The 12,451-nt window shown below is 43.9% G+C and overlaps 1 protein-coding gene across 2 annotated transcripts in view; it reads left to right on the forward strand.

Moving 5' to 3' along the window:
* The window catches only part of LOC138570073 (E3 ubiquitin-protein ligase TRIM39-like), a 158,895-nt gene that overhangs the window by 87,272 nt on the left and 59,172 nt on the right, over positions 1-12,451 (forward strand). The window contains exon 3 of one of the 2 annotated variants that reach the window (XM_069648688.1): positions 6,091-6,246. The exons of the other annotated variant lie outside the window; for it this stretch is intronic. Coding sequence (XP_069504789.1) covers positions 6,091-6,246 — 156 coding nt within the window. The remainder of the gene's footprint in view (positions 1-6,090; positions 6,247-12,451) is intronic. 2 annotated transcript variants of the gene reach the window in all.

Below are 12,451 nucleotides of genomic sequence, written 5' to 3' on the forward strand. Positions count from 1 at the left end.
TTTTCTGGATTAGATTGGGGTGGTGTGATAGGTGGGGGAAAGGAGGGCAGGAACAAGTAGGGCAGCGATAATCAACATTTCTAATGACATGATTTTTCACATAAATTACAAGCTCTTTAAAGTTCAACCATTTTCAAATACAAGTTCCTGATTTCATTCTGTAGAGTTGGCGAATGGTATTGTGTTTCTGGTTCTTCAGAATGTGCGTAATTGCTGTGTCGTGTGGTTTGTATGATAAAAAATATATATTATTTCAATAAGCTCTGTATAAGTTATATTATTTGTTTTCATTGAAAGATGTATTTACCATTAACATAGTTTTCATCACTCATTTCTTATTTGGGGAAGTTTTCTTCTAACCACTCAAGTGTGTTTGCCATTTCTGTCAAATTTATCAAATGATAATATTTGCTTTTGAGAAATGTTTATATAATGAATGGCAATAATTGAAAAATAAATAATGTGTATTTACTGTTTGAAAAGAGGTTATTTTCCAATGTGTTGCTGGTGTATGTTAGTGCGTATGAATAGTTGTACTAAAGTGATAATGGGCGGTGTACAGTTATGCTTTGTTTTTGGTACTTTTCATAACATTGTGTGCTAAATGAAAAATGTATTTGTACATTTCTAAATGTTGAATTGTGTAGAGATGTATGTTTGGGTGTGGTAAATGTTCGTATTGTTGGTTTATGTATATGTTTTTGTTATTAGAAGGGTACAAAATGTTCTGTTGTACCCTTTGCTTCTGGACTTTATTAATGCTACCTGCTGTCCACAGACCTTTATACCGTCTGTGGACTCGTGAGCTGCTACATTGGTGGTGAGCAGAATATTAGGAACTTGTAGTAAATTAGGGTGTACTGGTAAAATCCTATGAAATTCAGTGAATAAATATTGTTAAAGGATTGTTATGGTTAAGTTGCACTAATACAAAAAATGAAATTCAGTGAAAAAACTTCCCTTCCACCCTTTTTACTGTTATGTTTGTAACACTCCATCAGAGCCTGCTTTTTGGGCGTTTGAAAAAAAATTATTCTGGATGGATTTACACCAAATGTACAAAAGCATGCTTTTCTGGACCAAGCCGCCACTCCTGGTGCAAATTTGGTGAAAATCCATCCTGAGATTTGGGCTGTAGGCGCGAGCAACGTTTTTTTTCCATTACATATATGAGGATTTCCACACATTTTGGGACCACTCCTATAACTTTGCCCCCCACCCAGATGAAATTGCACCAAACTTCCGAGGTGGCCATATGCAAATTGCAAAGTTTAGTGAGGATTCATCAAGGAGGGCCGAAGTTATAGGTTGCCCAAAAATTGTTCTTTCTATGAGTTGAGCAACTTAACCATAACTGCTTTCAGGCAAAACACTTTAGTTGCATGGACGTTAAGGTGACAATTTAACGCAACAAAACGCCTGAAATTCAGTAGACTATTCAGGCAAAGGCACCTTAACCTCTGCCCACTGTTGTGCAGCGTATGGCCAGAATGATGACAAGAATGATGACATTAGAGATTACATCACTAGTGACATCACTGATGACATCACTAATAATATAGTGAAGGAATTTCTTCCACAGTATTGCTCACCTTAACAACCTTGCAACTTATTTTTTTTCAGTACATTTTAAGTGTTTTCTGTATCAAGATTTTTTTGTCATGGCACTAGCCATGGCCTTCAGCAAGTGGCCACGGGCTTCGGCTATTTCCACTGTACATGATCCGCGGATATGTTCCTTTTCCACCTACTAGGTGGCCTACCAGACAGGGCCCTCAGGCAAAGTAGGCACGCCAGGGTAAGTGACACACATGCACGTTTGCTGCCTTCCCCGATTTCCCCTTCCAATTTGGAACTGTATCTGTGTTGTTTCTGATGCCCAACTTTACTTTCCCCTGTTACGTTATCATTGCTGGACCTGACCTGCAGAAGTCATCCAGGGACTTTTCCAGGGACTTTGTTTTTGAAGACTTTGTACTCTTTTTGGAAGTGCATTGGACTTTATGTTTAGTTTTATTTTGCTGCATTGCAGAGGATGCCTCTTGTTCACTCCACTATTTTCATTTCTTGGCCAATAAATGTTATTGGTTGGAAAAGTCGTGTTACATGTACTTGAGTGGTGCTTTCTTTGGTTGGGTGGTGCGGGAGTGGTATCCATGCAGCATTATTTGAATGTATATACTCAACTCTACCGGAAGAATGTTTGCAATGCTTCATCATGCAACACAAGCCCACCAATAGTGTATGTCTGCTGCTCGCGCCCTCAGGCTGCCCATGTACAAAGACGATTCTCTGGATACCATTGCCCTCATCAGATTTATCATCTGTTATGGCATCATTGGGCAATGGGATGTTGCACCTGATTGACAAATTGTGCAACATGCAGAACATGGCAATGATCTGGCACACCTTTACTGGGTTGCACATGAATGCACTGCCAGATCAGTGCAGCAAAGGCCATTTCAATGATGCTGCAGGTGCGGATGCAGGCATTGTTGTGCTGCTGCTCCTGCAGATTGCCTGGGGTGGATTCGGTATCCTGCATCACCTGTGGATGACATAGGATAGATTGATATCCAGTTAAGTGAGTGTGGGTTGTCATGCTTGTTATGGGCATTCCAGTCATGCATGAGTGGCAGGCAAGTGACAGATAGGACTTTACAAGTGACACGGCCATAGACAAGAGTGGCATGCTGTGTTTCCATGCACTGTTATGGTGGTGTTCTGTATTGATTCTACACCGCAGGAGACCCGAGGGTGGTGGGACAAAAGGCTACTCCTCGGCTAAACACACCATCATTCAAGGTTAAGCACCAATACTCACTCTTCTAAGGGTAACTGCCTTACGCAATGCTCTCCCCAATCTGTAGTGGCCTGTACAGTGACCTCACACATTATGAACATCTGATTCAAAACTGCAGAAATAGACATAACAAAAAAGAACTATTGTACATGTGTCAATCCTTGTCCATAATGTCCTGCTGCATTGACCAAAAACGTTCCATTTACCTTTTTTCTTGTACTACATAGGTCAAAGGGCTCTTTTTTATATGATGGTGTGCTGTATTGTACATACCCAGCAGCCATACCTGGCACTGATGTAGATCCTCCATGATGCGTGGCAGGTTGCTCTGGGCCAGGATCATGGAGTCGTGCATGGACCCTGGAAATCTGGCACAGACGTATGTGAAGCGCATGTCTACATCACAGACCATTTGCACTTTGATTGAATGCTGCATGTGTCTGTTGATGCACACATGTGCTTGTGCCCTGGGTGGTATGAGGGCCGTGTGCGTGCAATCCAGGGCTCCAACCACATTGGGGAAGCCTGAAATGGCATAGACGTTGGCCTTGTATGTGATTGAGCACTGTAGGATTTGTGGGGAAGGCAATGTGGTGCCGCATCTATATCATCATGGTAGATATGACCTGTGAGAGGATGTGTCAAAAGCAGCACTGGATGATGCCATGCGCCAGGGCAAATGTGTGATGAAAACTGCATGTGACACAGAAATGAAGCGCTGTGAAGAGCTTCAACAGGGGGTCAATGGAGGTGACTGTGTCACTGCCTGGCTCAATGTACTACTCAATTTCTGCAAGGAGAACATGGATGATAAGCATGTCCAGCCAGCAGGCTGTGAGGACCTGCTGGTCTGTGAGGCTGTTGGGAAAACCCCTGGACCAATACACCCTCTGTGGTCATGGACTTCGGGCTCTCCTGCCCCTCCTCCTGTCCTGGCACTGTTGCTGTGCCGGGGCCTGAGCTGAGGGCTGATGGGTTGCGTGGGTTTGTAGGTTTATGGGCTGCTGGACTGGGGGCTGATGGGTTGAGTTGGCTGGAAGATGATGAGCTGGCAGGGCTGGAGTATGACGGGCTGCATGGGCTGACTGGCTGCCTGGACTCGGGACTGCCATGTGGGTGACGCTGACCAACCTGAGCGAGGATGATGATCCCACTTAGCTCCATGCTTTGTCACGACAATAGTGTTCCATTGTGTTTTCACAAGAGAGCCTGATGTTGTCTGTGCTTTCTAAGCAGTCCCCACCCCCTGAATGGTGGCTTCTTGTATGTGTGGCTTATATTGAGTGGTGCATGCCTTCTTTGAATGGTTGTTGCCTGCTTTGTGCATGGGCTAGTTTACTCTTGTAATTTGCACCTGCTCTGAGCAGGTGCATTTTTTGCAAGTAAATGTAGGAGTAAAAGGCAGCGCAATGTTTGAGAAGCATTGCCATAGATGTAAACCCATGGCGTAAATGTATTGCGTAAAGACATGGTGTAATTTACATTGCGTACATCACGCCATGCTTTACTCTTTACACTTATGGGTGTTACGCCTGTGTTGTATGGCGTAAAGTTGGAGGGCATGTGGGCCCGTGAACAGCCTATAGTGTAGTGTAAAATCATGGCATAAATGGTTTTCCCAATTGATTTACGCCATGATTTTACACTCTGCGCCCCAAAGTAGTAGTTCACTGGGAAGGTCTGTAAAAGGCATTAATCTCTTCCCCTGCCATCTTTTTCCCCCACAAGTACTTTTGTCATACTGTCAGTAAAATGTAAGTCAGTCTGATCTTTTTTGGACACACAGAAATGCCAAAAGTTGATATAGGGTAGTGCAAAATAACTCTACCTTTTGAAGGTTCCCTGTCAAGTAGGAAGGCATACACATGCACCATAGTCATACTGAAGATGCAGCCTGAAGGGCTTCTCCATCCATGACCAAAGGAAGGGAGACCCTGCAGTTAGGAACTTTGAAACCCATGTTCCAGGGACATGCTTGTGCACCCACCTATCCGAAATATCTTCTTCTTCAGCTCCTCACAGAACAGAATCTTGTCAGAGTGAACTTTACAAACCACTGCATTGCAACAGGTAACTAAGCCAGTCAGTCAGGCAATACCCTCCAAGGTAGCCCAATGTCACTGGGTGCAGATCTGTCCTTTACTGGGAAGCAAACTCCAACCCAGCTGTCTCAGCGACCCAATGCAACTTTCATAGGAAGTGATATTGCTGTTAAAGGAGGAAGATAGAGACAAATAATCCTTTCAGTGCCAGGATTAGAGATTTAGGGGAAACACACAAGAAATAAACAGACACTAATGCTGCCCCCATCACCTGTGTCATGTCCCTCCTCTACGCCGATCACACTTTCACCTTCAATCAGTGGTAGTACCTTCTGCTCCCAGTCAGTCCATTGTATTGTATCAGGTCCACCTAACTGTTGCTGTTCTTGCCTGCATGTGCCTTAGATATTTTCTTGCACATGGCACTCTTGAGGTCATTCCACCTCTTACGTATGTCTTCCTTCACTTGAGGCACAGTTGACACAAAATTGATGACATTGACCAGTCCCATCCACATGTTCCTCTTCTCACTGCCAATTGAGATATGCATCTATGCAACGAGAAGTCATGCCTCTACTGGCATCATGGTGTCCACCTGCACCTGCAATTCTGTGTTGGTGAAATGTGGGGTCCTTGCACCAGCCATTTCTGATGTATCAAACTCTGTCTGGATTGGCAATTCCAACCTCTTCTCTGTGTGGACTTTGTTGGAGACCTTCAGCAGTGGTTGCGGCAGCGTTGCTTCTGCCGGTGGTCTGACCACCATCAGAAAGGGTTTGATGTCACGTCTGTTGGTGGGCTGACCTCCGCCAGAAAGGGTTTGCTGTCACTTCCACTGGCTGTCTGACCACTGCCAGAAAGGGTTTGATGTCACATCCACCGGCTGCCTGCTGCCTGACCCCCACATTTACAGTCAGTGCTGGCAGACTAACATCGTTTGCATCCATTTGTCCACTGTCGGACACAGCTCCACTGTCGTTGTTTATGCTGTGTTAATGCTGTGCCGCCACACAGGTCATGATAACGCAGAGTACTGTCAATCCATGTTGGTGGAAGAGTATGTTGGTGGACCTTTGGTGGTTTTTACGCCACATCCTAAATGAGCTCCTTAGAGAAGGGTGTTACCACTTACTAAGGGCATTAACCTGGGCTGGTGGGAAGATACAACCCAACACTGGGTGTTTGCCATTGAAGTCAATTGCCTAATTGCTTCATGTCTTTATGTGTTCTCTTATCTCTTACCAGTTTTGCAGTTCTGCCTTTTGCAAGAACCAAAAGAATCATCTTCAACTGTTTCCCCAGTCTGCAATCATAGTCACTGGAGAAATGAAAGCATAACCGAAGAATCTGTCAATCAGACCTCACCTTTATCGATAAACAAGATGTACCTCTTACCAACAGGTAAACTCCATTTTCTGTAAAAGGCTGAACAAAATAATAACTATATTGGCATCTAAACAGCCGCTTGGCCCCCAAAACACACCTCTTTTGAGAAATCTCCTGCTTTCAAAGTGGGACAGTCCTTGTCAGTCCTTGCCTGTTTTGTTGATTGTTCTGACAACCACAGTTATATATTCACTAACAAAAACATTGTTAAAGGTACATTATGGATGGGTTGCACTAGCAAAAACTATTGAAATTCAATGGAAAAATGTTGTTACAGGGACGTTATGGTTACTGGTAAAACCGAGAAAAAAACAAAATTCGACAGTTATGGTAAGCTAAGCAACCATAACTCGTACCACCACTGTGCACTGCAAGGACTTACGCCCATGACATCAAATATGCCATCACAAATCTGATTCATGACATCACTGATGACATTACATGTGCATTTAGTTTTAATAGGATGCCTCCACAAGGGATTGTTATTGTAATTGTGGCAGAAAACTGTGAAAGATTATTGGAAGAACTATCATGAGAGAAGTAGGTCATGGAGGAATGCATTGCTATACAAACCATTATATTACACATTTCTTCACTGTACAGGAAAGGAACTCATCTGCAAACATAGCCATTGTATGCACCCTGCCTCATGGAAGTGTAACCTTCAAAATCTTTCCATGTTACATAGTGAAATCATGAATGCATTCATTTTAGAGTGTTGGGTACTGTGAAACATGTAAGAAGTAGCTACCATTTCCTTTATAACTACATAATTGTACTACTGCACAGAAACTATAAAGACACCACAATGCATACAAACATGACCATATACAAGGGAATTAAAGTAAGTTAAAAAGGAGCGGCATTACCAGAAACTGTTCATAACATAACTGATTATCTTCATGCACAGAAACCAGTGCTGTGTTTTACACTTTCCTCTTCCCCTATATGTATATGTATCATATGATGTGAGTGAACTGTAAGGAAAGTAGTGTAAGAACATATGAGAAGGGTGCTGTACACAAATATTGAACCTTTTGAATTGTTTGTTCCTGACTGTTAGTGAAGAAAAGCACCCGCCCAGAGGGAGCCACACATGTGATGTCATCATTGATGTCATGAATGAGATTTGTGATGGTATCTTTGACGTCATGGGTGTTAGTCCTTGCAGCGCACACAGGTGGCACGAGTTCTGGTTGCTTATCTTACCATAACTGTCAGATTTCAGGGGGTTTCGGTTTTACCTGTACCCATCATGTCCCTGTAACAATGTTTTTCCACTGAATTTCATAGGTTTTTTTCTAGTGTAATATAACCAAAATGTCCCGTTAACAATGGTTTGTTACTGGTTCCTTGGGTGCCGTCATGATAAACGTGTGGAAAGGGCAAATTGTCTAGTGTATTTATCCACTTGCGCTGCCACTTACTTTTCTGAATAGTGTTGGTGTATCGTAGCAATTACAGATGTACATAGTAAATGTTGTTTAGTGTGTCAGTAGGCACTCTTTTCGTGTTAACAGTGCATGATAAATCTGTGCCACACGCTACTGGCCGAGATGACTACAGATGAGCAATATGGACGTTTCCTAGGGAGACTGCACCTGGTTGGCGTATGTGCAATCACACTGCAAGTATAAGTAGGACTCCATTAGTGGCTGCATGTCTGCCTCATCAAATGCACTTTTAAGTAGCTGTGGAAGCACATGTGTTTCTGCTCCACACCTAGACCCATGAAAAGGTTGTCCATTGTATGCTGGTAACACTGCCCTTGTCACCAGCTCTATGGATTCATGCAGTAGGCTACCGCATTTAAAGTACTGCTGCCAACTTCATGGGTGGCTCTGCAAACCTACCAATGTGTGGCTAAATTACTCCTAACATTATAACGGCCACTGGTAAACAAGGAACAGCAACCTGAAGTGTCACGTGGGTGTGTTAAATGTCACATTACTTTGATTTATCTGCTGCTTGCCTTTCCATGACCTGTGAAACAGATACATTGTGTCGGCACTAAGCAGTGTCACAGATAGTATCAAGAGGTCGCCTGCTGGTCGTACAGTTGAAGAAAACATGTAACTGCAGGTGGGACAGTTTGTAGTAAGTCTGCAAAATGGCAAAGCTGGTGCACCTTCCTCACGCACATACTAGTTCATGTAAAGGCAAGTAAGGAAAGAGAAGAATATGCAGAGCGCAAACAATCTTAGTGGTGGTTAGAAAAGAGCATAGCTGCATGGGTCGCACAGACTTAATGGCTTCTTGCTGCACGTAATGAAGCTGTGTTTCGCATTGTTGTAAACATTCTTGTATTCCACAATTCCACAATCCGTGAATGCTACCCCTAACACTAATGGCATAGCATAAAGTGTTTGTACTGCATGTGACGACAACTGAAATGAAAGCACAAGGGACCAGTGGGCAGGCTACCTCCCTTCCGACAATTACTCAGGGTACTTTCACATACAGCATTTGCCACATCTGCTGTGGGCAACAAGAGGTGCACTCCTGTAGGGCAGCAGAGCTGTAAAACAACATTTGCCAACCATATGCCACACTACAGACCCTTACCCTGCAAAGAGCATTATATTGTGCATGTACTGTAAAACTATACTGTACAGAGGGAAGGTACTTGGAAGTGCGTGGGAACGGTCCTTACGGGAGCATTACAATTACTGGCGCCTATGTAGGTGAGGTCCACCCAATAATTCCATCTGCCGGCACGTTCTCTATAGTATCCATGCAGGTGCAGCACCTTCTGCACTGGACCTTTCCTGACGTTCCTTCTGTGTGTGTGAGAACACCATAATAAATGGAAATGAACTGGGAAAGGAAAAAAGGTAAATAAAGAAAGCACCTTTCAAAGATCAACAATGGAATTGCCAATTCACGCATGCAGGGCGGGATGCATGGCAGTGTGGTAAACACTGTAGTTTAATCAGTTAGAAAGGGGGTCGCCGTACAAAGAGATTCCTTTATGTGTTGCAGAGCGTTTTCAAGAGAGTCAGTCCGCAACACTTAGTACAAAAAAAAATCACTATTTTCGAGAAGGACACCAAGCCAATTTACACGGGGTGTGCAGAAATCGGAATTTCTGGCATAGTAAGATGAATGTTATAGCTGGGGAAAAGTATTTCTGCTGTGAAACATCATATTCCCATGGAGGAAGTATGCCATTGGCAAATGTCGAACAAAGGCACAAATACACTTCTTTGCAATGTATTGCGCTGTCTGCATTCACGGACCAAATAGAAAATGATGCTGCCACATCGGTGGCTGCATAATGCGATAGAAACGAATGCAAGAGATCGGAAACAAACACATGAACTGGGCAAGTGGCTCCTTCATCGCAAACGGCACTGAAACTTGTGTAACATGCGGTGCAATTTTCCCTGCACAATGAACAACAATAATATCAGCATGATTGCGTGTCACCAAAGTGTCACACCGAGAAACCAAAATCAGGCACTTCATTGTCGCTACTCCATAGCACTACACATGCACATGATAGATTGCAAAATGAGTAGCCACTGCACCGTGTTTTCCATTCACTTTCAGTCAATGTATGTCGGAGTCCCCTAAAACCTGCATGCTGTGCCTCGTGAAACACACAGCCATAAGCACACCCTCTGCATTTCTGTCAACAAATATACTGTGTAGCACAGTCTGTCTGTACACACCACACCCACAAACTTTATTGTCCAATTCCGTAGCCTCTGCAGGCCCATTTCTATGGCCGTCATCTGCAAAAGGGGCGCATGTAACACGTGCCACCGCGCAACTATCGCGATATTCGCAGACTTTTTTCGTGCTGTGCGCGTGTGGGACTAGGGGAATAACTTTCAAACAGGGGCGCGGACGTCGTTAGTTGTGGTGGCTCTTAAAAGAACCATTGTGTTTTTAAAGGTGCTTCCCTAGAAACACTTTTTTTACGGGTTTCATACGTAAATGTATATTTTCAACGTCAGCTCACATTCTCACAATAGGGTCTTAAGTGCAGTGTGTAGATTTTGAAACAGCATTTGATTGCCACTGGTCGACAAAGAAATGCCATTTGCCTTGAAAAGGTGTATGTATTGCGAACCAATGTTCTCATTCTCACAGGAGAACATCCCAGCAGCACTCAAGAAGTCACACATGCTTCTGTTGAAGAGACCCCTTCTGACCTCTGGCTGGCAACAGGAGTCATTGGAATACTTCCACACTATTCTCGGGGCTACACATGAGAAAAGCACCTTGGCAGTAGGAAAAATGCACTGCACTGCTTTCATCATAATCTTAAGTTGACGGAACACACGGGAACAAGGCATGCAACCCAAAAAGAAGGCTCCAACACTTCAAATCACAACTTGTACAGTTGCCGAAGAGGCCACGCATCGACATTCTACAAGCAGTCCACTGAAGCAGCACGCTTTGACAATACACCACAAAGCTTCCACTCCAAGTCTTCTTGGAGGGCATACACGCACAGATCTTTCACAAAGCCATCACCCACGACAAAAACTGTGCATCTTGCCATGTTTACCAGCCACAGTACACAAAGTAATGGAAAAATGGAATGCTGCCCTTTCCTGTGACGCACACCCAGAGCACCTGATTGGCCAAAGGCCATAGTTCATTCCCATTGGCCAGCATGGTAAGAAGCTCAGAATGTGGCACGCACCTTTCCCCAAGTACCACAAGGGCTGCACCCCTCTAAAGCTGGAGCAGCCCCTCTTCTCTGCAGCATTACCTCATTGGCATACGCATTAGTAGGCACACAAGCATCCACCAATCACATCAAAGCCGCCATCATCCAACACTGTCACTCCTGTACAACAATTCAAATGTACCTTTACACATTTACACTACAAGTGTCGTGCCTTTCCAAAGCACGTCTACTACAAAGTTTAGCAAAAGTATGCACAATTTTGCCATCCACATAAAGCCACATGGCCACCCAGGATGTGGTATGTGTAATCCTGAAACTACCGCACAATCCGAAACCTTTTCATGATTGTAAGGGTAGAGGGGGGTGGCGGTTAAGCAATACCAAGCTGGGTAGGGGATTGGGGATTCCATCGTAGATGTATAAAGGTTTTTGATTTGTTTTTTTTTTACGTGTATAACAATTTTTTTTCTCTTTATATGCATTTCTGTTTGGCTCTCCTCACATTTTTACCACATGCTAGTCAATGCTTCTTGCAGTGTAAAAGAAAATGGCATTGCCAATGGCCCTCAAATTAATGCCATTTCTACAGAACCACTGCATATGTTGCAACCTCATGATCTCATAGTGCGTGGAGAACATGCCATCAGTCTGCATAAATTCATGCAAATACTGTTTATAACACACCTTCCCACCTCTGGCTGGGGACAAATTACACTGTCTTATTGTTATGCATGAGAAAACAACATTGGCAGTAGCACAAATCTGCATCACTGCGTTCAGCAACCTCTTCAGGTGACGTATTAAATGTCCACACGACTTTTAACCCACCTGTACACTTAGTGCATGGCAACAAAGTAATCGTTCGTGATGGAGGCCACATATCTGCAAAGGCAAACCATCCTGCCAAAACTGCAGTCACCCTGACAGCCCCAGAAAGCATCCACTCCTTCCAAGCCGACATTACCAGCAACCCCATTTTGCACACAACACCTGTGCAGATGGTGCACAAAGGTATCACTGACAATAAACACTGTGCGTCTTTCAATCTCGACCAACCTCACAGTATTGGGACAAATTGTTACCACGCCTTCCTTTGAACCACACCCAAAGCACAATGGTCATAATGGCAGAATATCGCACATGCACTTTTCCATCTGCAATGAGGGCCACGGGCCAGTAATGCACACACAATACTTTTTCCCTTTGCACAGGAATTTTCGAAACACTCCCCCATTGGGTGTTGTCACATTTTCAAACACGAATGCAGCAAGCACATACAAAACCTCTGCATTGAACACTATCATTTCTGTACACCACTCCATATTTACATTTACACACTCTTATTACATGTTCCGTTTGATTCCAAAGCCCCTCCACCAGCAACTTCTGCTAAAAAATGCATGATTGCAGCATCCACAAAGGTCCTGAGGTGCACCCAACACACCCTTTGCCATGCACACAATAGTACAGCCCTTTCCACACCAACCACAACACTATGGATCCATGCATGTGAGCATGTGGCCACCTAACATTATACACAAACATAACATACGTAGCACCACTTCTATCCAACTC

The sequence above is a fragment of the Ambystoma mexicanum genome, chromosome 1p (genome assembly GCF_040938575.1).
Source record: "Ambystoma mexicanum isolate Mex_15411 chromosome 1p, UKY_AmexF1_1, whole genome shotgun sequence".
Lineage (NCBI taxonomy): Eukaryota > Metazoa > Chordata > Amphibia > Caudata > Ambystomatidae > Ambystoma > Ambystoma mexicanum.